The 27,321-nt window shown below is 43.4% G+C and overlaps 1 protein-coding gene across 15 annotated transcripts in view; it reads left to right on the forward strand.

Annotated features, from left to right (window-relative positions):
• LOC147112036 (inositol polyphosphate-4-phosphatase type I A) overlaps window positions 1-27,321 on the forward strand; it is a 268,422-nt gene that overhangs the window by 168,560 nt on the left and 72,541 nt on the right. For all 15 annotated transcript variants that reach the window (XR_015079801.1, XM_085999519.1, XM_085999514.1 and 12 more), the window contains 6 exons: window positions 3,789-3,833; window positions 8,340-8,458; window positions 10,679-10,795; window positions 24,235-24,314; window positions 24,842-24,953; window positions 26,232-26,322. Coding sequence is in view for 14 of the 15 variants with exons in the window: in XM_085999519.1 (XP_085855645.1) it covers window positions 3,789-3,833; window positions 8,340-8,458; window positions 10,679-10,795; window positions 24,235-24,314; window positions 24,842-24,953; window positions 26,232-26,322 (564 nt within the window). In the remaining variant the exon portion in view is untranslated. The remainder of the gene's footprint in view (window positions 1-3,788; window positions 3,834-8,339; window positions 8,459-10,678; window positions 10,796-24,234; window positions 24,315-24,841; window positions 24,954-26,231; window positions 26,323-27,321) is intronic.

Below are 27,321 nucleotides of genomic sequence, written 5' to 3' on the forward strand. Positions count from 1 at the left end.
AAGTTATTTCACTGTAAAGAGATATAATGCCAAATAAGTAAGATTTGTTTTGTGGTGTCGGCACAGTCAGTTTGGAGTTGACTTATGAAAGAGGCCTGGAAGAGCAGGTCCTCTCTCAACACCATTCTGATTGGTCTCTACACACACTTGTGCTTCTTTTGAGTTGTGCGCTTAAAATGGTTAGCTTCAGTAAGCTTCAAACGCTTGTACTAAATCCGCTGTATTTAATTTGGATTGGGCTATTCATGGGCTTCCTTTTGAGATTATTTTAATCAAAAAATTAACTAATTCCTTGAGAAATAAATGATATGCCCTACTTTTTTTCCCCCCCTTCATCTTATCCCAGAGTTCAAACACCGATTTCATCGCGTTAGCATCTTACTGCATCAATATAATAGAAGATTTCTATAAACCTGCACATTTGAGGACAAAACTTTAAATAGCTCCATCACATTGCTGGATGGATTATATAAGATAAGAATAAACACATTTTTAGAACAAAAAATCCCATCCCTTTTTCACAGGTCAGCTCCACCATATCTTAAAATCTTATCTCCACAAATCCATTCAATTGTTTCATGAATCCATTTGTAACGACTCTTTCAACATACATTTCAACCTCCTAAATCTAACATGCCCAAAATACAAGGCATTACTTATTTAAAAAAAAAAAAAAAAAATTGCACAACATTTAATGCTGTTATGCTACTACAGTACCTCCAGATTAAATGAGGAAGGATGAGCACTGTCTCACCAACATGAACTTATATACAGGAAACTTTGTGCTATCCGGCACCCACGGGACCGAGCTGCTGCCGTTGCCTCAAAACTGCCGTACTCTCCAGAGTTAATGTTGAGAGATACGGAGATTCTTATCTCCGTATTGGACAACAAACACTGTTGCTTAGCAACAGCTTCTAAACACTCGGGTGTGGCCCTAAAGCTCTGTAGCTGAAGCTGTTGCTATAGCTACAGACCTTGCACAGCTTGACTGTTCAAACAAAGCAAAAAAAACAAAAAATAAAAAACGGCGGCTGATTTTTGCCGGTGGCTCCAGATTGCCGGATAGCTCACCTCCGGATAGCACAAAGTTTCCTGTATCGGCTTAAATAAAATGTCACCAGAAGGACCTGAACCAGCATTTATCATCTTTGTTCTTGTCATTTGTGAGTACTAGTTTCAAGCAAGTGGAAAAATTGCATGCTGTTGGACTGCTTTCTTGTTCCTTTTCGTCTCGTTTAAACAGCAGATTACACACACGCTCAGTTGTAGCAATGCAGGATCAGGTCTTCATTGAAACATCATACAGTACTTCACAAATCCAGTATGAGAGCTTCATCATACTATCCAAAACCATTGAGAGTTGAGACATCATACTTCACACACCCAGTATGAGCTGTTATACAGTGGTTCACTCCCATATCATGCACCAATTTTAGACTTATATTCACTAGAGTTTAGAAGAATGAGAGGGGGATCTCATTGAAACATAAAATTCTAACAGGACTATAGACAGACTGGATGCAGGAAGGATGTTCCTGATGGTCGGGGAGTCCAGAACCAGGGGTCACAGTCTAAGGATAAGGGGTAAGCCATTTAGGACTGAGGTGAGGAGGAATTTCTTCACCCAGAGAGTGGTGAACCTGTGGAATTCTCTACCACAGAAGGCAGTTGAGGCCAACTTATTAAATATATTCAAGAAGGAGTTAGATATATTTCTTAAGGCTAAAGGGATATGGGGAGAAAGCAGGGACAGGGTACTGAATTTGGATGATCAGCCATGATCTCATTAAATGGCGGAACAGGCTCGAGGGGCCGAATGGCCTCCTCCTGCTCCTATCTTCTATGTTTCCCTTTGATCACTACATTCAATGCATACCACCAATAAATCATAATATATCAAAGATACATACAAATGACAACCGAATAACAGCATGAACTAAACAAACATGCACTTAACTCTTCTAATTATTTTATTATCATAAACACAAGTGACCAAACTAACCTATTCCAGACCATCACAGACATGGCTGAGTGAGCCTTAAACATTCCACCATCCTCCTTTTTCTGTGGAGATATCCTTGGTTTAGACCTCCTTACACAATTCATCCCATGCTCAGCAGAAAGCTGTTTTAACTCATTTTGTGCTGGTCAAACAGACAGCCCAGAAAGAACATCGAGGTACTCGGGTAGTGTGAACCCTCGTTCCCACATGTGCTACAAGCAAAATTTAATAGCTCACCACTATTGGGTTCTGGGGTTTACAGAGTCTTGCATCACTCCGTGCTCGCCACAGTTATAATGCTAGTAAGAGGTTTTCAAGATGGCAGGACAGTAGCTAATTTTAGTTGGAGCACGGTCGCCTCATTCTGTGATCAGAGCATGGTGACTCCTGATTGGGCGTCGAGAGTAACAGACCATCATATGTTTCAAATCTCCAAAAATAAAATAAGTTTCACATTAAGAAGTTTTACAGCTCCCCAGTTCTCTCCTTGTTGTATGTTCCTTGGAACTGGGTTTATTGCTATCAAATGGTAGCAAAACATGAGCCTCTATATATAGAGTTGAAACAAAACTGGGAGAGAGCCAAGAACATTCTATTTATTTTATTTTGGGATATTGCTGAGTGAATAAGGTCTGAAACGGATGCAGTGCCACTGGTATGTTGTTCATGTGGAATTTTATTCACTGAAAGGGTTGAGAGATAATTTGACAAGGAAGGCCTTTGAAGCACATGCCTTTTAAGTATCCCATGTCTGACAGGACATCACACAATCAAACAGTGTCTCACTAAGGGCCAGAAAAGTACCACATTCACAGTGGCTACCTTTTTAGATAACTTCCTTTTTTACTCCTAGATTTATAATCTTTAATTTGTGTCACCTGATATTTGAACTCTCACCGCTGAACAATTTACTCAGGTTGATTTTTATCAATTTCCTTTGTAATCTTAAAAAACTAATTAGATCACTTCGATTTCTCTTTTTTTTTTAAAAAAAGAAAATAAATCTGATGTGTGTCTGTGTGCACATATGTGCTCTTGCTTTATTTCTGTCTCTATCTTGCACTTTCCAGTAAGGATAGTGGACATGAATTGACACCCTTGCCGATTTGTGTATGTGAAACAAATTGTAGCATCTCTGCCGTTGTTCAGACTGAGATCAGTTAGCACAAACCAGGGATCAAACCGAAGACGTACTGATCTGTTTGGCTCAGTACCACACCAGATAATGTATTTATCAACTGCCTACAGCAATTTCTTGTTACTATTGTGGTATAATGCTAATTGCCAGACAGTTTTAATCGGGATAATGTGTGTGATAAATGAATGAGAATGAACATAACATGACCATATTGTCTTGCTCATTTTTCCGAATGTAAATAATCTCTCTCTCGCTCACTTAACCTCCTTAACCCAGTGACTTGGAGTCTTTACTGCATAAGCTTTGGCAATACTGCTGGTCGAACACAGGTCTGGCCTGTGTTATGCAAATCTTGCACATTGTAGGACAGCAGTACCCTCAAAGGCAATACTCGAGCATTAAATTCTTGGAAGACCACTGTCCTAGTGATTTGCTCCCATTGGGCGCTGGACTTTATCGTAACTACAAATTGTATTTGTGATTCAATTTAAGCTTTAAAAAAACTTTGATACAGAATACTTCTGAACCTGGTGATTATGATTATTCTTAATTTGAAGACTCTAGATGTTGAACTCTGATTTAATTTGCTTTATTCTTTGGTATTATGAAGAACTAATCTACTGACAAACCTGTCTTCTTTTCTAGCTAACAGCCAGGATCCAGATGAACCCATTTTGGAATTTAGTTTAGGTGGGTAGGAGACTGTTTCCTTCATTACTTATTTAGTAAATACACTTGCTGCTTTTTTTTTTAAAGCAATTAAATCTCTGTATTTTTTTCTCAACTCCCCTCACTCTTTCTTTCTCTTTGTTCAGGTCTTGTTAGGCATAAACCTCCTGCATGCAGGAGGGCAGGTGGTCACACAAGCAAGCTTCTTTTAAGCCTCTTTAATGAAAAGTTGGAGATGCATAAGGCAGGCCTGATAGTTCCTTTTCCCTATGGAGAGGCACTGAGAAGAGACTTTGGGGGAGAAATTGAGTATAGCCCCGTTTGGGGCGCCAGCCTCGCTAGGGCGCTAAAAGTAGCGCTCCAGAAACATTCGCGCCCGCCCACCGGAAATTGAGTTGCGCCCCAAAGGGAAGCGCGGCGCTACTGGAGGCGCCCCGCATCGCTCTTGGGGCGCTGCGAGTGAATATCGTGGTGCATCGTGCCGCACGCTGTGGCACGTCGTGCTGCGGTATTGCAGGCCTTCCTCCCCTTCTTAAAGGGGAGGGGCCTTGTGCAACGCGATCTGGGGCCCAGCTGGGCCCCCGAGGATCAGGAGTGCAGGCAAAAGAGCCCAGCACCGAAGGGAAGTGCCGGGCTCTTGGAACGCTGCGGCACTCGGCGGGGGGGGGTTCAGGAGGCCGGGGACGGGAGCGCAGGCAAGTGCTGGCAGGCGGCCAACAACAAAAATGGCCGCCCCGCACCTCGCCTTTAATTTGCGCCTCCCCGGCCGCAGGTAGGCCCCCCTGAACCTGTCGGACATAGCGTCCGGTGGTAAATCATGGGGGCGCTGCCGAATATCGCGGCCGGGGCGTCAACGGGGCGCTGTGCACACCGATGACATCATCGGCAGTGGTGCAGCGCTAACTGTTAGCGCCATCACTAATGTCCCGCGGAATTTAGCGGGAGCCGTAGGCAGTGCTGCGCCCGGGTGCCAGTTGGCTTGCGACCCACTTAGCGCCCTCTTAAGGCGCTAACTGGTGGTGCAACCTACTGAATTTCTCCCCCTTTGTGCCCTCCCTCCTTCCCCACAGCAACACACCCACAATCAGGAGCTTCGCATCGTGTGAGGGAAAGCCTGGGTTTCTTCACTCTGTGGCACTGAGCATTGGTGCTCCAATATACAGCTCTACCACGTTGCCACATTTAATAATTGTCCTTAAAAAGAGTGCATTTTTAATGATTTATTTTTGTACTTTATGGAATATATATCTGATATGTTGAGTTTTGTGATCTTTGAATTAATGCACATCTAATTTGTTCCCATTCATTTTGCAGTATTTATCAATCTCAGTTAAAATAGAGAAAGGCAGGCCAACGTTTTGGGTGCCGACCACTTGTCAGAGTTGGGGCTAAACTGTCTTTTTACAGTGTCTCATTCTGGGAAATGATGGGAAGAGTATCAAATTTTAGAAGCACCTTATTAGAAGTATTGTTTAATATGGATTCCAATCACCTACTTGCCTCTTTAAATGTAGTTTTGTCTGTTTAGCATAATTTTGGGGGCAAGAATAGCGCAAATAATTTTTTGAAAACTAAATTTAAGGGATTTTTGTATAATGTGGAAAAAATTTTACTCTAATGTTTAATGAACAATTAATATGGTAACTTTTGATAGTTTCCTGAGATTTGCTATCTGCGTATCAAATGAATTATCATTGTTAATGCTTGTGCTTTTCATTACTGGCACGCAAAGGATAGCCGGAGGAAGTGTGTGATCTGAAAAGATTTGCATTTTGTAGGACGAAAGGGTTAAACTGATACAGATTAGATATGGATTTTGCTTGTATAATATGTTTGTCATCAAACTATTAAATTAAAATGAAATAAATAGTTTCAGCAAAAAGTAAATAAAGGGTCAACCGAGAAACAAAGGTCACTGGTTAATTGGGAGATTGCTGTAATGAACAGATACCGGCCTTCATTGCAGGTACAGATTAGGAAAGAAGTTGGCAAGAAGTGTGAGATGGGAGCACGCTACAAGACTGGGAGATAGTGGTCCATGGAACCACAGACATTTGCAGAACAGTGGGAGGCTATTTGGCCCTTTGTGTCTGTGCCGGTTCATTCTATTGCAGTCTAATAATCTCGTTGCCTCCACACATACACCATACCCCTGTATCATCCTCTTTAAATATTTATCCAATTTTCCCTTGGTCATAAGGAACTTGTTTTGTTTTTTTAAAGTGGTTAGGTGTGTGTGTTACAAAGAGAAAACTCACAGGGTGGTAAGTTGCCTCCCTGGAGCTAGAGCTTTGCACTTTGAGGAATGATAGAAGGACTACTGAAGAAAATAGGAACAGAACCAGTAGTGGTGTCTCATTTGGGGTTAACAATATAGGAAACAATCAAAGAGATGTGAGGATCACCTCAAAACATAACAAATGGTGGTTAATGTTCTCATGCATACCTTCAGTGCTTGGTAAAGAAAATCAGTTCATTTGGAAGACAGGATCTAAACAATGGCTAGCAAGTTAGTGTAACAATAATGAGGCTATTTCCTAAGTAACTACTTCGCCACTTCCATTGCTTCTACCTTTTCTACTTCTACCAATATTGTTGTCAGCATCCACCTCCTTAGTAAACACTGATACAAAGTACTCATTGAGTATTTTAGCCTTGCCCTGCACCGCTAAGCATATATCGCCTCCTTTGTCCCCAATAGGCTCCGCCCCGCCTCTTGCTACCCGCTTACTGTTTACGTGCCAGTCTTGTTAGACATGCACCTCCTGCATACAGGCAATGGAGAATCGGTTAGAAAATAAGATCTGTGCCTTAACAGCAGGAACCATGAGACCAGCAAGGAACGTAGAGATAGCTATTGTAAAGCATTTAAACTAGACCGGGGTGAAGAGGGGGCAGAGAGGTATCTGGGTGCCATATGAAACCAATACATGAACTGACCGCGAATGGACTAGAATCCTGATAGTGCTGTGATGGATGCAGAAATGCGGAGATCAGGAAATTATGCAGCACAAACAAGGATTGTATAGGGAAATTTTAATTTTCACAGACTTGGAGAAGCAGAACAGCTCAAGTAGTAAAGGCATTGAATTTCTGGAAGATATTTGGGACAGTTTTCTGGAACAATATGTTTTAGAACCGGCAAAGGAACTGGCCATACTAGATTTCATGATGAGTAACGAACCAGAATTAGTTAACAATCTGACGGTAAGGGAGCATCTTGCAATTAGTGATCTTAATATAACTGAATTTGATGCTAGGTTTGAGAGAGACGGGTGAGTGTTAAATTTAAGTAAGGCAAACTTCGATGGAATGAGCAGGAGCAGTAAACTGGGCTGAACTGTTAATGGGTGAACCTATAGACGAACAGTGGGAAGCATTCAAATAAGTACCCCTAAAAGTCAAAAAAAGCCACTTGCCTAGCTAAGCAAACCATGGTCAACAAATGAGGTAAGAGACAGTATTAAGCTAAAAGAAAAGCCTTTCACAAATGCAAGGGAAAATGGAAATCCTGCAGACTGAGATAGCTATAAAAAGCAACGAAATGATACAAAAATAATGAGCTGTAAAAAGGGAATATAAAAAAACTTGCAAGGGATATCAAAGATAACAGCAAAGTTTTTATAAATATATTCAGAAAGAGTGTTTAAGAGGAATGTGAGCCTATTGATGTCACATACTGGTGGCACTCTAATGGACAATAAGGAAATGGCATACTTTTTCAATGAGTACTTTCTTTGTATCTGTTTTCATAGTGGAGGAAGAGTGCAAAATACCAGTGGTACAAGGCAACTTAAAAATATAAGTATATTGTAATAGAGAAAATAATGGGATTTAAGTTAGACAAGTCTCCAGGACATGATGGTTTCCACCATTATTAAAAGGAAATAGGTGAGGAAATTGCTGATGTGTTAGTCATACTTTTCCAGAGTTCTCCAGACTCAGGAATTGTACCTTTTTTGGATTGGCAAATTGCAAATGTCACTCCATTATTTAAGAATGGAGGGAGGGAGAAACCAAATAACTACATACCCTTCAGTTGTGGGGATGTACAACTATCATCAGAGACGGAGTGACTGAGCACTTGGAAAAGTATGAGCTGATCAGAGAGATGCCAGGTCAATTGAAATTTGCAAGACTGAGATCGGTAGATTTTTGTTAGTTAAGGGTATTGGGATGCGACGCATAAGCAGCTAGCTGGAGTTGAGTTACAAATTAGCCATAATCTGATTGAATAGCAGAACGGGCTCAATAGCCTCGCTCGTGTTCCTGTGTTCCTTGTTAGTTGCTGTCCAGAGGATATACTAGATGTATTTTAAACAAGGCATATAATGGACATATTACTTTAAGGTCACTGAGCTATTTTAATAAAAAGTAATTGTTCCCATAGTATTTTCAAAGACATGTTGACTACTGTTCCATTAATATAGTTAACATTTAAATGAAAAAAAATCATTAAACAGTTCCAAACACTGCCGCTTTGAAATGAAAACAAATTTATGCTTTTGATTGTTTCTACTCCTATAGCTTGCAGTGAATTGATCACTCCCTCTTTGGACCGAAAACCTAATAGTTTTGTAGCAGTAAGTGTGACGACCCCTCCACAAGCCTTCTGGACAAAACATGTACAAACTGAGATTATAGAGGTGAGTTTAGCCATCTGTTGTGATGTGTTGATCTTTTTATCTGATTTACACAGAATTCACAGTACATTGAATTCACAGTACAGAAACGGGTCAGAGTTTATGCTCCACACGCACTTCCTCCAACTCTATATTTACTCGATCTCGCCCTATCAACATATCCTTCTATTCATTTCTCCCTCATGTACTTATCGAGCTTCCCCTTAAATGCATCAATGTTATTCACCTCAACCACTCCATGTGGTAGCGAGTTAAAGATTTCTATCGGATCGTCTCTTCTCTATATAAAAAAAAGAGATACAGCCTGTTCAACATTTCCTGATAGTTGTACCATCTCAGTTCTGCTATCATGTAAAAAAAAAGTTGCACTTTCTCCAGTGCTTGTAGTTTTTTTTTTTTTTAAGTTTGCACTTTTTGTCCCACTTGCGCATGTTAGAAAAATTGATTCGTAGTTTTTATTGCTAATGGAAATATATAGTTACATTGATACCCTTCAATCAGTGCTGTATAACATGCTTATCCTGGAATTGATTCCAATATGAGCTAGGAAGAATAAACTAGCGTTACACATGTCCTTTTCATCTCAAAAACCACCTACTTCCAGCTCCATAACCACCCACTTGTGCCCCTGCTCAGCCCGTCTGATGCTGAAACTTTCATCCATGCCTTTGTCACCTCCAGACTCGACTATTCCAATGCTTTCCCTAGTCTGCCTCTCACGCTCTATAAACTTCAGCTTGTCCAAAACTTTGCTGCCCGTATTCTATTCTACTCATCTATCAGTCCAGTCTTGCTGCATTGGCTCCCAATGTCCAACATCCCCAGTTTAAAATTCTCATCTTTGTGTTCAAATCCCTTCATTGCCTTGCTCATTCTTATCCATATAACCTCCGACAGAGCCCTCAGGACTCTTTGTTCCTCTGACTCTGGTTTCTTGTACATCCCTCTACCCTTTGCCCCACCCATGCCTTCGTCCCAAGCTGTGGAATTACCTCCCTTAAATTCGTCTTCCTTTCCACCTGCCTCTCCTCATTTAAGAACCTCCTTAGAGCCCACCTCTTTGATAAAAATTTTGGTTACTCTTAATATCTCCTCCTTTGGCCGGCATCCATTTTTGTTTGACTACACCTCTGAAGTGCCTTTGGATGTTTTTCTATGTTCAAAGCACTATTCAAATGCAAGTTGTTGTAAGTTGGGTAAACCATCTAAAGAATTATAAATTAAAGTTGATGGAAAGTAAACTTAAAACAATTACATGTATATTACAATAAAATGTCTTTACTCAACTGAATGATGAACATTTATTTAAAACTACCAGGTAAAGTTGAGCATGTTAGGCTGAAATGCAATTGAAATCAGCACTGTTGAGCCAAGAGAGGACAAAGTCATTCATAAAAGGAGCTTTAATCCGCTGAATGGGCCTCTTCTTGTGCTTTACTATTTATGTTCTTACGACAAGACTTTGGGCTAGAAATTCGGTGCATTTGCGCCTCTCGTTAACGACTTTTTGCCTGGGCGGAGCACCACTAACGACTCCCGCAAAATTCAGCGGGAGTTTAGCGGAGGCGGTAAGCAGTAGTGCCCCGCTCCACTGCGCAGGCGATGATGACGTCATCACCGTGCGCAGCGCCCCATTTTTTGCCCCGCCTACAAAATTGGCTCGCGCCCCCTGAATCTGCGCTGGGCGATGACGGTGACCGATTAAGGGGGCGCGAATGGAGCAGCAGGAGGCTCACGGGACACTAACTAAAGGGAAGGTAGTGGGCGTGGGGGAAAAAATTGGCCGACCTACTGTTGCGTCTTTGAACGCGGGGTCCGTGCTGCGATCTGGCAGCCCGGTGCTCCTCTTGAGTGCCGGGTTGCTGGCACGGCACCCCGCTCCCCGGTGGTCTAGGTAGGGCCCGGCAGAGTTGTGGGCTTTGGCCCTTCCCTTTAATGAGGGGAAGAGCCCTTCCATGCGGCAGCACTAAGTGGCCCAGTGCGCCGTGCTGCAGAACGCACCGCCCCAATAGTCGGGGTTAGCACTCCAAGAAGGAAGTGTAGCACTTGATTTAGCACTGCACTTTCTTCTTGGGGCGCTAAAACTGAATTTCGCGATCGATTAGCGCCAGGCGCTAAAGTTAGCGCCCAGGCGATGTTAACACCCCAAAATGGTTGATACTGAATTTTTCCCCCTTTTGTCTTTAGGATTAATGTATTAATTGTTTCCTCCTTTCCTTGCAGGGTACCAACAATCCCATATTTCTAAGCAGTGTTGCATTTTTCCAGGATTCTCTCATTAATCAAATGACACAAATTAAACTTTCAGTGTATGATGTCAAGGACAGATCTCAGGGAACAGTAAGTGCTACAATATCTGCCTCTGTTGTTATGTGTAGAACTGCTATTTATTAATATAAAAGCTTCCACCATCAGATCATAGAACATAATTGCAATTCGGCTCACCATTCTCCCTCTGGTATATTGTATTCATTCATTGACATAGAAATATAGAAGATAGGAGCAGGAGTAGGCCATTCGGCCCCTCGAGCCTGCTCTGCCATTCAATGCAATCGGGGCTGATCATCCAAATTCAGTACCCTGTCCCTGCCTTCTCCCCATATCCCTTGATCCCTTTAGCCTTGAGAAATATATCCAACTCTTTCTTGAATATATTTAATGAATTGGCCTCTACTGCCTTCTGTGGTAGAGAATGCCACAGGTTCACCACTCTCTGGGTGAAGAAATTCCTCCTCATCTCTGTCCTAAATGGCTTACCCCTTATCCTTAGACTGTGACCCCTGGTTCTGGGCTCCCCAACCATCGGGAACATCCTTCCTGCATCTAGTCTGTCCAGTCCTGTTAGAATTTTATAAGTTTCAATGAGATCCCCCCTCATTCTTCTAAACTCCAGCGAGTATAAGCCCAATCAACCCAATCTCTCCTCATACTTCATTCCTGCCATCCCAGGTATCAGTCTGGTGAATCTTCGCTGCACTTCTTCCATGGCAAGAACATCCTTCCTCAGATAAGTGACCAAAACTGCACACAATACTCAAGATGTGGTCTCACCAAGGCCCTGTACAACTGCAGCAAGACATCCTTGTTCCTTTACTCAAACCCTCTTGCTACGAAGGCCAACATACCATTTGCCTTCTTAACCGCCTGCTGCACCTGCATGCTTACCTTCAGCGACTGGTGCACAAGGACGCCCAGGTCTCGTTGCACTTCCCCTTCTCCCAATCTATTGCCATTCAGATAATAATCTGCCGCCTTGTTTTTGCCACCAAAGTGGATAACCTCACATTTATCCACGTTATATTGCATCTGCCATGCTTCTGCCCAATCACCCAATCTGTCCAAATCATACTGGAGTTTCTCGGCATCCTCCTCACAGCACGCACGCCCACCCAGCTTTGTGTCATCTGCAAACTTGGAGATATTACATCTAGTTCCCTCGTCCAGATCATTAATATATATTGTGAATAGCTGGGGTCCAAGGACTGATCCCTGCGGTACCCCACTAGTCACTGCCTGCCACTCGGAAAAAGAGCCGTTTATTCCAACTCTTTGCTTTCTGTCTGCCAACCAGTTCTCTATCCAAGTCAATACCTTGCCCCCAATCCCATGTGCCTTAACTTTACATGCTAATCTCTTATGCAGGACCTTATCGAAAGCCTTTTGAACGTCCAAATACACCACATCCACTGGTTCTCCCTTATCTATTTTACCAGTTACATCCTCAAAAAATTCCAGTAGATTAGTCAAGCACGATTTACCTTTTGTAAATCCATGTTGACTTTGTCCGATCCTGTCACTGTTTTCCAAGTGCTCTGCTATTACATCTTTTATAATGGACTCTAGCATTTTCCCCACTACCGATGTCAGGCTTCATGATACACAAATTATATGAGGTATTGCATTTTCTGCTGAATCAAAATGGGCAAACAATGAAATATTTGGAAAGATGTTCAGCAGTGAGCATACATTGCAGAAAGAATAATAACATTGACCAAGATTTGATGGCTCAGTCGTTAACGAGATGGTATAGTACGGCAGCATCAGGCCAAGAGAGTCGGAAGTTCGATTCCTTAGCTGTGCTTGAGTTAGTTAGATCTCAATGGAATTGGTAGTTACAGCAGTACAATTGGGCTCCGCGCTTTTGAACTCGAGAGGTCGAATCGGTCAATGTTCATGCTCTTGATTGCCGTCTGCTGATTTTGCTATGTGGACTTTGGGTGAGAATGGGATTGGACTTTGAGATTGATTATTGTGCTGACACTCCTTGTCTAGGCTCACGCATGAAGAAAGCCCATTTGGGCGAGGTAATGAAAGGCTGCCACTTTGTGTATACTGTATAATAAAAAAAAAACCTAAGTTTAAAATTTGAGACCAATGTTATGCTTGAATCAGCATTTTACTGTCAAATGACATTAATATGCAGTACAATAAAATCAAACATTTTTGCTTGACTCATCTGCAGTCATTAGTTCCTAGTAAGCTATTGGATTGGGGGAAGGTAATGCTTATGGGTATGTACCATTTAATGATCGCCTCTAGAATTGATTTATGGACTAGCCGCCTCACCAGCCTCCACTCTCTAACTTTCACAAAATCCAATTAATCCAGAACTCTGTCCCTGGTCCTTTCTCAAATGCTGTCGCATTTGCATCACCCACCAAGCTCACCTTCTCCATGTTCTCTAGTGCATCAACTTCATGTTCATTTTCACATCCCTCCACAGCTCTGTCCCACTAATCTAGGAGTGTAACAATAACACTCCCTTATGGCCTGGATTGGATATTCATTTCTTTCACATGTATACTTCTTCAAACTCTCTCAAGGCAGACCAAACAAACACTTGGTGAGGTAAATCATTAAGCTGCTTTATTTCTCAGCACGTGAACAAATAGAGCAACAGTTTATGATCAAATTCACTTATTACAATCAATACAACTTAACTTCATATCATGATACAAAATAATGAATAGGTCATGCTTCCCCACATCAGTTGGCATCTTAGTTGACTTAAACGAGATGCCTTCTAACTACCCTCCAGCATCTCTTCACCCAGAGAGTGGTGAACTTGTGGAATTCTCTGCCACAGAGGGCGGTGGAGGCCAGTTCATTAAATATATTCAAGAAGGAGTTGGATATATTTCTTAAGGCTAAAGGGATCAAGGGATATGGGGAGAAGACAGGGTACTGAATTTGGATGATCAGCCATGATCGCATTGAATGGCGGAGCAGGCTCGAGGGGCCGAATGGCCTACTCCTGCTCCTATCTTCTATGCTTCTACCGTGTCACTTCAGTGAAGACCCTCGCATGAAGTTTTTGTTCACCTATTTGCCATCCTCACAGGAAGTTGGGGTTTGGTTCATGACCCCTCCCCCTGTCAAGGGGTTGGCCAGAAGAGCTACTAATCAAGCCAGCTCTCGTACCCCCTCCCATTGTCCTTTGCATGAAGCTAATTTCAATAAGAAAAGACATTCCATCCCCCTTTGGTGTGAATATTGTTTGGGAGCCTTTGGGGTGGAATAACATCTCTCCTATTATTCCCAAATCCTTTTGGTGGAAAAATGGTCAAAATCTAGAAAGGTAATGCCTTTGATACGGTATCCCATAACTTCCAACACTTACCAATCCAGTCTTACTGGAGAGCTACCTCCAATTTACAGAACGTAACCTGTGCAATATTCCCAGATAAAATCTGTCTTAACCTCACAGGTGCATGAGCTGAAATAGACTATGACCTTCACTTATCGTTGCTGGACTGTAGGGCACAGTCCTCCTTCTGCCCGTTCCCACTGGATGTTCAATAAAAGTTCACAGCTGGGTAATTGGCAGCCTTATTATAACATTAGACTTCCTCCCAGCATTCCTTGTGGAAGCTGATGAATGACGCCACCAGGCCCTGGGGAGGTGATCGTGATTGAGAAGTTGGGAGCAAGAGAGAAGAAAAAATCTCCCCTCTATCTGCTTTCAAAAACTCAATCAATTGGTGTATATATAATAATTTTTCTATTAAGCAATGCACCAGCTATTCACCCTCTTCTCCAGTAGGTGGCACTACTGATAAGGGAATAACATAAGTACGATAGCAAAATACTGTGGATGTTGGAAATCCGAAATAACAGAAAATGCTGGAAAAACTCAGCAGGTCAGGCAACATCCGTGGAGAGAAATTTGAGTTGACGTTTCGGGTCGAACCCTTCATCAAAACTGGAAAGAAAAGATAGATCTCCCCAATGTAGAGGAGACCGCATCGTGAGCAGCGAATACAGTATACTAGATTGCAAGAAGTACAAGTAAATCGCTGTTTCACCTGGAAGGGGTGTTTGGGGCCCTGGACAGTGGGAAGGGGGCAGGTATAGGGGCAGGTGTTACATCTCCGCTTGCACGGGAAGGTGACAGGCGAAGGGGAAGGGCTGCTTGGGGTGATAGAGGAGTGGACTAGGGTGTCTCGGAGGGAGCGGTCCCTGCGGAATGCTGAAAGGGGAGGAGAAGATACGTTTGGTGGTGGGATCACTTTGGAGGTAGCGGAAATGCTGGAGGATGATCCGTTGAATGTGGAGGCTGGTGGGGTGAAAGGTGAGAACAAGGGGAACCCTATCGTGGTTCCGGGAGGGGCAGGGGTGAGGGCAGAAGTGCGGGAGATAGAACTGACACGGTCGAGGGCTGTGTCAACCACTGTAGAGGGGAATCCTCGGTTGTGGAAAAAGGAAGACATGTCGGAAGCACTGGTGTGGAAGGTGGCATCGTCGGAGCAGATACGGCGGAGACGGAGAAACTGGGAGAATGGAATAGAGTCCTTACAGGAGGCAGGGTGGGAGGAAGTGTAGTCCAGGTAGCTGTGGGAGTCAGTGGGCTTGTAGTGAATATTGGTCGATAACCTATCCCCAGAGATGGAGACGGAGAAGTCGAGGAAGGGAAGGGAAGGGAAGAGTCAGAGATGGACCATGTGAAGGTGAGGGAAGGGTGGAAATTGGAGGCAAAGTGAATGAAATTGTCAAGTTCGGGACGAGAGCAGGAAACGGCACCGATACAGTCATCAATGTATCGGAAAATGACCTCATCTCCTCTGGAGATCTTCCCCCCCGCTGCCACCAACCTCATAGCTCCCCAACCCCGCACAGCCCGCTTCTACCTCCTTCCCAAGATCCACAAACAGGACTGCCCTGGTAGACCTATCGTTTTAGCCTGTTCTTGCCCCACGGAACTTATCTCTTCCTATCTCGACTTTATCTTTTCTCCCCTTGTCCAGTCTCTTCCCACCTACATCCGCGACTCTTCAGACGCCCTCCGCCACTTTAACAGTTTCCAGTTTCCTGGCCCCAACCGCTTCCTTTTCACCATGGACGTACAATCCCTCTATACCTCCATCCCCCACCCGGATGGCCTGAGGGCGCTTCGCTTCTTCCTTGAACAGAGGCCCGACCAGTCCCCATCCACCACCACCCTCCTCCGCCTGGCTGAACTTGTTCTCACATTGAACAACTTCTCCTTTAACTCCACTCATTTCCTCCAAATCAAAGGCGTTGCCATGGGCACCCGCATGGGTCCTAGCTATGCCTGCCTTTTCGTGGGCTATGTGGAACAATCTTTGTTCCAGTCCTACTCGGGTCCCCTCCCTCACCTCTTTTTCCGAAATATTGATGACTGCATCGGTGCCGTTTCCTGCTCTCGTCCCGAACTTGACAATTTCATTCACTTTGCCTCCAATTTCCACCCTTCCCTCACCTTCACATGGTCCATCTCTGACTCTTCCCTTCCCTTCCTCGACTTCTCCGTCTCCATCTCTGGGGATAGGTTATCGACCAATATTCACTACAAGCCACTGACTCCCACAGCTACCTGGACTACACTTCCTCCCACCCCGCTTCCTGTAAGGACTCTATTCCATTCTCCCAGTTTCTCCGTCTCCGCCGTATCTGCTCCGACGATGCCACCTTCCACACCAGTGCTTCAGACATGTCTTCCTTTTTCTGCAACCGAGGATTCCCCTCTACCGTGGTTGACACTGCCCTCGACCATGTCAGTTCTATCTCCCGCACTTCTGCCCTCACCCCTGCCCCTCCCTCCCGGAACCATGATAGGGTTCCCCTTGTCCTCACCTTTCACCCCACCAGCCTCCACATTCAACGGATCGTCCTCCGGCATTTCCGCTACCTCCAAAGTGATCCCACCACCAAACGTATCTTCCCCTCCCCTCCCCTTTCAGCATTCCGCAGGGACCGCTCCCTCCGAGACACCCTAGTCCACTCCTCTATCACCCCAAACAGCCCTTCCCCTTCGCCTGGCACCTTCCCGTGCAAGCGGAGGAGATGTAACACCTGCCCCTATACCTCTCCCCTTCCCACTGTCCAGGGCCCCAAACACCCCTTCCAGGTGAAACTGCGATTTACTTGTACTTCTCGCAATCTAGTATACTGTATTCGCTGCTCACGATGCGGTCTCCTCTACATTGGGGAGACCAAACGCAGATTGGGTGACCGCTTTGCGGAACACCTCCGTTCAGTCCGTAAGAGTGACCCCGAGCTTCCGGTCGCCTGTCATTTTAATTCACCGCTCCATTCCCACTCGGACCTCACCGTCCTTGGCCTCTTGTATTGTTCCACAGAAGCTCAACGTAAACTCGAGGAACAGCACCTCATCTTCCGATTAGGCACTCTGCAGCCTTCCGGACTCGATATCGAGTTCAACAATTTCAGATCATAACCTCGGCCCCTATTTCATTTTTTCTTGTAATTTTTCCACTCCTTTCCCCCCCCCCCCCCCCCCCCCCCGCCTTTCCTTTTGTTTTCCTCTCACGCCTGGCAGCTATCTCTTGCCCTGCCAGTACACTTTACACCTAATCTCAGCCTATTACCATCTCATCTAGCTTCTAATACCTTTTTATTGTCTCTTCTTTTGTTTCTTTTATTCTTTTGTCTGATCGCAGCCCTGCCTCCGATCTATCTTTTCTTTCCAGTTTTGATGAAGGGTTTGACCCGAAACGTCAACTCAAATTTCTCTCCACGGATGTTGCCTGACCACCTGAGTTTTTCCAGCATTTTCTGTTGTTATTAGGGAATAACATAAATTGCTCATGTTTAACTTGCAAAAATGTATGAAATTCTTTCATCTTCTCACCGGTCCTGTAAGATTAGGTCAATTAAACTCTTAACACAAAATATTTAACATCACACATGAGCTCCTTGTAATCATCTAGAAAAGGAACTATGTATCCAGTCGCTGCTGGTTCCCTTTCCCCTGGATTGTCCTTGTGCACATCATACCTAGTTGAGAGGATCCCTGGCTTCTGTACAGTCTCTGAAAAAAGCCACTGATAGCAGTTAAACAGCGACGCAGGGTGACTCCCACCAGCTTTTGTTCCCTCTGTGGAGAACCTTCTGACTTGTGGCACTAAGGAAATCTGACTCATTGTAGATGATCGCAAGATGTGCTACCACCTCATGGTGCAGTACATTGGAGACGTTGAGCCACTTTACCACCTACCCAACAATCGATCAACAAATAGTCTACACTTTAGCGATAAGAGCTATTTAAAAAAAAAAAAAGGCCAGCTGTTGCCCATTAAGAACTTGCTGGTCAAACCCGCAACGCGTTCGAGCTCTTCATTTGGTCTTTAAGAATTCCAATCAACACACTCATTGGCCCACAACTTGCTGTAAAAATAAAGGTGAGGCAAATGGCCTTCACTGTTATTTAGCACAAATTCTACAGTAACTTCAGGCAAGGGCAGATGAGCAGTTAATTGCGGAAATCCAGAAGTTGCTGTCTTGAGATGCAGCACTCCGTGTTAGCTTCATCTTGCTGTCTGGCTCACCATTGAAATACATTGAACGGCGTGAAGTTGCTGTACTAACGCAGTAGATACGAACTACTGAAAGTTCGAGCTGGTCTGAAGTGACGCAAGGAGCCCGTTTGAGCCATTTAAGGTCCGTGCCTATTTAATTAAGCCTGGATTAGCTGTCAGATTCTTTTATGCCAATAAACCTCTCTGGCACTGAAAATTAACTATTCCAAGTGTGGTGTCTCATTCCTTCAGGTTTTAATTGTTTATTTTTTTTTAATGTAAAATTTTAAATTAAAAACTTTTAACTTTACCTTTGTCTATTTTTTTTCTCTCTCTCTCTCTCAACCCAATCTTTCTGTACCTGATTTGGCATTCAATTCGCCCACTCCAATTTACATTTCCTCCTCCGTCCTTGTGCTGTTAATTTCACAATCCTGCAATCTGATTGGTTAAGGAGATGCACAGTTGCTTTCCCTGTTCACACAGGACATAAGAACTTAAGAAGTAAGAGCAGGAGTAGGGCATACTGCCCCTCGAGCCTGCTCCGCCATTCAATAAGATCATGGCTGATCTTCGACCTCCACTCCACTTTCCTGCCCAATCTCCATTCCCCTAGAGTCCAAAAATCTATCTCTCTCAGCCATGAATATAGTCAAAGACTCAGTATTCACAGCCCTCTGGGGCAGAGAATTCCAAAGATTCACAACCCTCTGAGTGAAGAAATTCCTCCTCATCTCAGTCTTAAATGGCCTACCCCTTTATCCTGAGACTATGCCCCCTAGATCTAGACACTCCAGCCAGGGGAAACAACCTCTCAGCATCTACCCTGTCAATCCCCTTCAGAATCTTGTATGTTTCAATGAGATCACCTCTCATTCTTCTAAACTCCAGAGAGTATAGGCCCATTCTACACAATCTCTCATCATAGGACAGCCCTCTCACCCCAGGAATCAATCTAGTGAACCTTCGTTGCACCGCCTCCAAAGCAAGTATATCCTTCCTTAGATAATATGACCAAAACTGTGCACAGTACTCCAGATGTGGTCTCACCAAGGCCCTGTACAATTGTAGCAAGACTTCCTTACTCTTATACTCCAATCCCCTTGCAATAAAGGCCAACATGCCATTTGCCTTCCTTATTGCTTGCTGTACCTGCATGCTAGTTTTCTGTGTTTTTTGCACGAGGACACCCATATCTTTCTCAACACCAACATTTGAAAGTTTCTTGCCATTTAAAAAATATTCTGTTTTTCTATTCTTCCTACTGAAGTGAATAACCTCATATTTCCCTACATTATACTCCCTCTGTCACCTTACTGCCCACTCACTTAGTCTATCTATATCCCTTTGTAGACTCTGTTCTCCTCGCAGCTTACTGTCCCACCTAGCTTTGTATCATCAGCAAACTTGGATACATTACACTCGGTCCCTTCATTTAGGTCATTAATATAGATTGTAAATAGCTGAGGCCCCAACACTGACCTTGCAGCACCCCACCAGTTACAGCCTGCCAACCTGAAAAAAACCCGTTTATCCCTACTCTCTGTTGTCTGTCCGTTAACCAGTCCTCTATCCATGCTACTATATTACCCCCAACCCCATGAGCCCTAATCTTGTGTAATAACCTTTTATGTGGCACCTTATCGAATGCCTTTTTGGAAATCCAAATATACTACATCCACTGGTTCCCCTTTATCTATCCTGCCAGTTACATCCTCAAAAAACGAATAAATTTGTCAAACATGATTTCCCTTTCATAAAACCATGTTGACTCTGCCTAATCATGTTATGATTTTCTAAGTGACTTGATACCACTTCCTTAACAATGGATTCTAGCATTTTCCTGACAACTGATGTCAGGCTAACTGGTCTGTAGTTCCCTGTTTTTTTTTCTCTCCCTCCTTTCTTGAATAGCGGTGTTACATTTGCGACCTTCCAGTCCGCTGGGACCATTCCAGAATCTAGGGAATTTTGGAAGATCAAAACCAATGCATCCGCTATCTCTTTAGCTACCTCTTTTAGAACCCTAGGATGTAGGCCATCAGGTTCAGGGGATTTGTCAGCTTTTAGTCCCGTTAGTTTTTCTAGTACTTTTTCTCTACTTATTAATTACGTTAAGTTCCTCACCCTCATTAGACCCTTGTTTCCCCACCATTTTTGGTATGCTTTTTGTGAATTCTAGTGTGAAGACAGATACAAAATATTTGTTTAACATTTCTGCCATTTCCTTATTCCCCATAATAATTTCTCCTGTCTCAGCCTCTAAGGGACCAACGTTTACTTTTGCTACTCTTTTTTCCTTTTTACATACTTGTAGAAACTCTTACAATCTGCTTTTATATTTCTTGATAGTTTTCTCTCATATTCTATTCCTTTTCTACCAATTTTTTGGTCAACCTTTGCTGGTTTCTGAAACTCTCCCAATCCTCAGGCTTATTATTCTTTGCAACATTATAAGCTTCTTTCAATCTAATGCTATCCTTAACTTCTTTAGTTAGCCACGGTTGGGTCTCTTTTCCCATGGACTTTTTGTTTCTCAATGGAATGTATTTTTGTTGAGAATTATGAAATATTTCTTTAAATGCGAGCCACTGCTTATCTACCGCCATACCTTTTAATCTATTTTTCCAATCTACCTTCGCCAACTCGCCCCTCATACCTATGTAATTGGCTTTAAGTTTAAGACTCTAGTTTCGGACTTGGGAAGTTACTTTCAAAATTAATGTGAAATTCTATCATATTATGATCACTCTGCCCCAGAGGATCCTTTACTATGAGATTGTTAATTAACCCTGTCTCATTACACAATACAAGATCTAATATAGCCTGTTCCCTTGTTGGTTCCATGACCTGTTGTTCTAGGAAACTGTCCCGAATGCATTCCATGAACTCTTCCTCCAGACAACCTTTGCCAATTTGATTTGCCCAGTCTATATGAAGATTAAAGTCCCCCAAGATTATTGCATTACCTTTGTTGCAAGCTCCAACTATTTCTTGATTAATATTCTGTCCAACTGTATAGCTACTGTTCAGGGGGCCTGTATACTACTCCTACCAGTGTTTTCTGCCCCTTGTTATTCCTTATCTCCACCCATACTGATTCTACTTCCTGATCTTCCCAGATGCCTGGTTTCCCTCATTGCGCCGTTATCAGCTCGCACACTGTGCAGCATGACAGTGCATCACCAACGGTGGGACTTGCGTAGTTCCTGCGCGCACCTGTTCAGCCACGCCTTTCCCCCCCGCCCCCTGCACACTCGTTTTCAGCAGCAATTGAATTTCTGTCTATATTGAGATCGTCCTTGGTTAAATTACAACCTATCGTTGCCTCTCAAATACCAGCATAATACAGGAAACTTTCGATTTACCGGCACCTAAATAACCGGAAATCTCGGTTAACCAGCAAAATTCAGGAGTAGGTTTTACTTCATATTGTATTTGCCTTCCTCCATTTGTTGCTGTGCAAGGGTGTGGCTGCAGCTGTTGCTAAGCTACAGAGACGATTGGAACTTGTGGCCATTGTTCTACACTTGTGGGTTTGTTGCTTTATACGGAGCTGTCAGCTCTCCCTATCTTTTACTATAGCGTTCGGTTATCCGGAATTTTTGATGAACCAGCACCGCGTCAGTCCCGTCCGTGCCGGATAAAAAAAAGTTTCCTGTAACCATAACAGAGAAGTCCTTTCCCTAGTAAATGACCGTGCATCAGATTTGCTAGTTATTTCCCTGAAAGTATAATTTTTATATCTAGCTGAATTTAATTATTAAAACGACCAAACTCCTCTCGCCTAATTCATCTCCATTCCCAGACTGACCTCATTTATCTTAACTCCTTATTTCCAAAGCCCATTCACATAGTAATAAATGTGCTGCCACTGATTTGTATCTGTAGTTGGTGGTAACTGATTTTGGGGGGGGGGGGGGGGAATTGGATTTTCATAGAATCATAGACATTTACGGCACAGAAGGCCATTCGACCCATTGTGTCTGTGCCAGCCAGAAAAGTGCTATCCAGTTTAATCCCACTTTCCAGCTCTTGGTCTGTAGCTTTGTAGGTTACAGCACTTCCAAGTGCATATCCAAGTACTTTTTAAATGTGATGAGGGTTTCTGCCTCACCGCCGTTTCAAACAGTGAGTTCCAGACCCCCACCACCCTCTGGGTGAAAAATGTTCTCAACTTCCCTCTAATCCATCTACTTCAAATCTATGCTCCTAGTTATTGACCTCTCTGCTAGGGGAATTAGGTCCTTCCTCTCCACTCTATCTAGGCCCCTCATAATTTTATACACCTCAATCAAGTCTCACCTCCACCTCCTCTGTTCCAAAGAAAACAACCTCAGCCTATCCAAACTTTCCTCATAGCTAAAATTCTCCAGTCCTGGCAACATCCTCGTAAATCTCCTCTGCACCCTCTTTCCAGAAGGTGAGTAAATATTGGGGGTCCCAATCTCTTGGGGGCGGGGTAAAGAGAATTAGGGTGGCGTGGAGCCTGGAGGAGCACTCCTAAGAACATAAGAAATAGGAGCAGGAGTAGGCCATTTGGCCCCTCGAGCCTGCTCCGCCATTCAATAAGATCATGGCTGATCTGATCTTGGCCTCAACTCCACTTTCCCGCCTGCTCTCCATGACCCTTGACTCCCCTGTAGATCAAATATATATCAATCTCCGCCTTGAATATCTTCAGTGACTCCACAGCTCTCTGGGATAGAGAATTCCAAAGATTCACGACCCTCTGAGAGAAGAAATTCTTCCTCCATCTCCGTTTTAAATGGGCGACCCCTTATTCTGAAACTATTCCCCCTAGTTCTAGATTCCCCCACGAGGGGAAACATCCTCTCAGCATCTACCCTGTCAAGCCCCCTCAGAATCTTGTATGTTTCAATAAAATCACCTCTCATCCGTCTAAACTCCAATGAATATAGTCTCAACCTTTCTTCATAACACGGCCCCTTCATCTCCGGATTCAACCTAGTGAACCTTCTCTGAACTGCCTCCAATGCAAGTACTTATATCCCTCCTTAAATAAGGACGCAGTACTCCAGATGTGGCCTCACAGCAGTGCCCTGTACAGTTGTAGCAAGACCTCCCTACTTTTATACTCCATCCCTCTTGAAATAAAGGCCAATATTCTATTTGCCTTCCTAATTACTTGCTGTACCTGCATGCTAACTTTTTGTATTTCATGTACGAGGACTCTTGTATCTCTCTGTATCGCAGCATTTTGTAGTCTCTCCATTTAAATAAGAATTTGCTTTTTTATTCTTCCTACCAAAGTGGATAACCTCACGTTTTCCCACATTATACTCCATCTGCCAAATTTTTGCCCGCTCACTTAACCTATTTATATCCCTTTTGTAGACTCTGTGTCCTCCCCACAACTTGCTTTCCCACCTATCTTTGTATCATCAGCAAATTTGGCTACAGTACACTCGGTCCCTTCATCCAAGTCATTAATATAGATTGCTCCTGCCACAAAAATAGAGACTTACCTTTGGGCTCCTCTTTGGCCGGGCGGCCTGCTGATTACTGGGCAGAGCATGCACGGCGCACACTCTGACCTGTTCAGGTGAAAAATTGCAATTGTGGTCTAATTTAAGTCATAGGACCCCGATCAGCATTTTAAATGGATCTTCTTCCTGACTCTGGCCCACTCCGGCCGCCCAGCGGTAGGCATGGGAAAACCTTGCCGTGGCCACAGGGCTGCAGGTCATTTCCCCCACCTTTTTCAAGGCGCTATCGAGCCGTTTCCTCTGGGCGGGAGGCCATAAAATTCAGCCCACTGTCTCCAAATTCAGCTTCCAGTTCATTCTTGAAATCCAATTCAGATGGATAGGAATAGAGGCCAATGGAGTTTTAGGAATCATGTTGAAGTTATACTCCTCTGCTGTGGTAATAGTATGGCTAGTTCAGGATTATGGTCAATTTAGGTTTAAAAATATAAAATCTAAGAGACCAGTACATCATGATTTATCCAATTTTTTTTCTTGTGTTATTTTCCAGATGTATCTGTTGGGTTTTGCAACGTACACGGTAAAGGATTTGCTGAAAGAAAAGAATCACAGATTGCACCTAACACTACGGTCAGTAATTTGCCTTCTATGTAGATTGTAATGAAATAGTTGGGCCGATTCAAAGAATCGTACAGCACAAAAGGAGGTCATTTGGCCCATTGTACCTGTGCTGGCTCTTTGAAAGAGCAATCCAGTTAGTCCCACTCCCCTGCCCTTTCCACATAGCCCTGCAATGTTTTTGCCTTTTCAAGTATCTATCCAATTCCCTTTTGAAAGTTACTATTGAATCTGCCTTCCAACCCTATTTTCCACCAGTGCATTCCAGATCATCATAACTTGCTGTGCAATTTTTTTTCCCCCTCATGTTCCCCTCTGGTTCTTTTGCTAATCACCTTAAATCTCTGTCCTCCGGTTACCGACCCCCCTACCAGCGGGAATATTTCCAGTGCAACCATCAAAAATATATAAACATGACCGGTTTTAATGAAAATTTAGACAAGCCAAAATACAACCTAGTGAGGCTTACTGTTTCTTCCCTCCTTTTCCCCCCACCATTTCACTACATTGCTTTCAATGTTCAATATATTTTACCACAGGTCTGCTGAAAGTGAACGTGTGGGTAATATCACTGTGATAGCGTGGCAGATGGAAGACAAAGTTGAAGACAAGATTCCTGTAAACAGATCACCTGACACCATTAATGGAAGGGTAAATATTCTAACTAAGTACTGTACAGGAAACTTTTTTTATTCAGGACCGGCGCGGTGCCGGTTTATCTAAAAGTCCGGATTAGAGAGGTATAGTTAAAAGGTACGCGAGCTCCGTACACAGCAACAAATCCAGGTTTCCCTGTTGCTTAGCAACAAGTGCAGGAACCCCGGCCACAGACCAAGTGTCCCTGTTGCTTAGCAACAAGTGCAGGAACCCCGATTACACAGCCACAGATCCAGGAACGGAGACTAATATGAAGTAAAACTTACCTGAACCCACTCCTGAATTTTGCCGGTTAACAGAGATTTCCGGTTATTTAGGTGCCGGTAAATCGAGAGTTTCCTGTACCTTGATAATTTGAAAATGATGCAACTGATTTTGTCAGTTCAGATTATTTCACTCACCAGCCACGATAAGACAAGTCAGTCATCAGGAAAACTATCCTGCCTGCAAACCAAGCTCTCTATTGCCCGATCTAAAGTGGCATTGATTTCAGCGTGAAAAAATCTACAGCTTTTATTGTCTCGTGCTCCTGACTGCGGACAGATGATCTGCATCTGTGTGTAAGATGGATGATTCAATCATGAGAAAAAGTGTAGCGTGTTCGTTATTTTATATTATGCAAAGACAGGCAGCATTGATTTAAAACAAGTAAATTAATCGTAATTATGTTCATATATTGTGAAATAAAGCTGCTTAGCGATTTATGTCGAGCCTCATCTCATTGACATGTTTGTTAGGTCTGCCTTCAGAAAGATTGAAGAAGCACATGTACAAAAGCCACACACATCCCAGTCCAGGTTGCAAGGGGTGCTATTATGTCCCTGGGTTGCACTGTCATACAAGTAGATATAGGCGAGTCAGAGTCAACTGCCATAAAAATAAAGACGCTCAAACCACTTACAGGAGCAGCTGGCACCACTGAACCCAGGGCGGTATCAACGGCAGACCTGAACATGTAACAGTGTTCGTGGGCTACAAGGAGAAAAAGATCAACCAGACTTTCCAATCCGAATTGCCATCCCTGCTGCAAAGTGTCCATGTCTGTCCATTGGTTGAGGGCAGGATCAGACGTGGCTGTGATGTACCCCATGGTTGAATTGCCTGCTGATGTATTAGTGTGAGCCTAGACAATATGCAAGTGGGCTGCCAGCATTAATGGTACTGTACCTTTAGCGATGGTCACTGTCTACAACAGAAGAGGGGAGAAAATTGGGGGGGGAAAACTTTTTAAATGTGAAGAACTTGTGATTTTTTTTTCCTGTGTAATTTTAGACTGTTTTGCCAGTTGATGAAAGTTTAACGGAATCTTTGAGTATTCGTTCGAAACACTCTTCACTGAAGAAAGATGCGCTATTAAAATCAGGTAAATCATGTCAAAGTACCTAAATTTGTAGACTTCCTCGAGTCTTCCACCTGCCAGTTAAATTTTGTACTGATGCACTCTGTCTAGACTCGTATATGGTGTAGTTCTGCTAGTTCTCAAAACCTAGAATGAGCTCCGGCAGTCCAGTCTTTACCCATGTTTTTTTTTTACCCCAGCTGAACAGGGATTTGATTCTCAGGGATGTATGTTGCTCATCAATTCTCAACCTATCCAGTAGATGCCTCACAGCACAAACACAGCCCTTGTTGCCCATTCACACAGTTGAGGAGGAGTCTAACTTTAGGAGTATTGTAGCTTTCTAGTTGAGGGAGGTGAAAAGGCTTGTTCTGGAGGAAAAAGGTGGTGATCTCCTATCATTTGTCTTGGGCCAGCAAGTCCAGTGTTCTACATGAGGGGATCAAAATGTCCACTGTATCATAAGTTTTCTCCACTTTATTTGTGTGCATTTAGCTCCAGGCAGCTAACGCTGGCAGTTTTAGAAATCATGTACATTTAGAAGTCATGTGACAAGAAAGTAAAATGACTGCAAATAAAAAGAAGCAAGCCTTACTGGTCGGAAGACAGTGACTTTATTGCCACGAGTTAGACCTGATTAACAACAGCAAATTAAAGCTGTGTAAATTCACGGAGAAGTGCAATTTGTACTTGAAATCCATTTTTTAGATATTCAAGTGGAATGTTAGAAGGAAGACAGGAGTACGCCTTCTGGATCCCCTTCCCGCCACCAAAAGAACAGTGAACCAATCCAACCGTATTCCTCGATGAACTAGGGTTGCCCCTGTACAGCAGTGTAACCACTGCCAATAAATCAGTCTGATCCTGAAGTGTGTAACACCACTATACTTTTCTCTAAACTATGCCTCAAGTGTGCACAACCTCTAGACTCACTATCATTATATGCTCCTACACATTCCGTTTAAGCACAGCATACAACTGGAACCAATATATATACCAGTCTAACAACTATGGAAAGTTACT

The sequence above is a fragment of the Somniosus microcephalus genome, chromosome 10 (assembly GCF_052327205.1).
Source record: "Somniosus microcephalus isolate GS21.2 chromosome 10, FLI_Smic_1.0, whole genome shotgun sequence".
NCBI classification, from domain to species: Eukaryota; Metazoa; Chordata; class Chondrichthyes; order Squaliformes; family Somniosidae; genus Somniosus; species Somniosus microcephalus.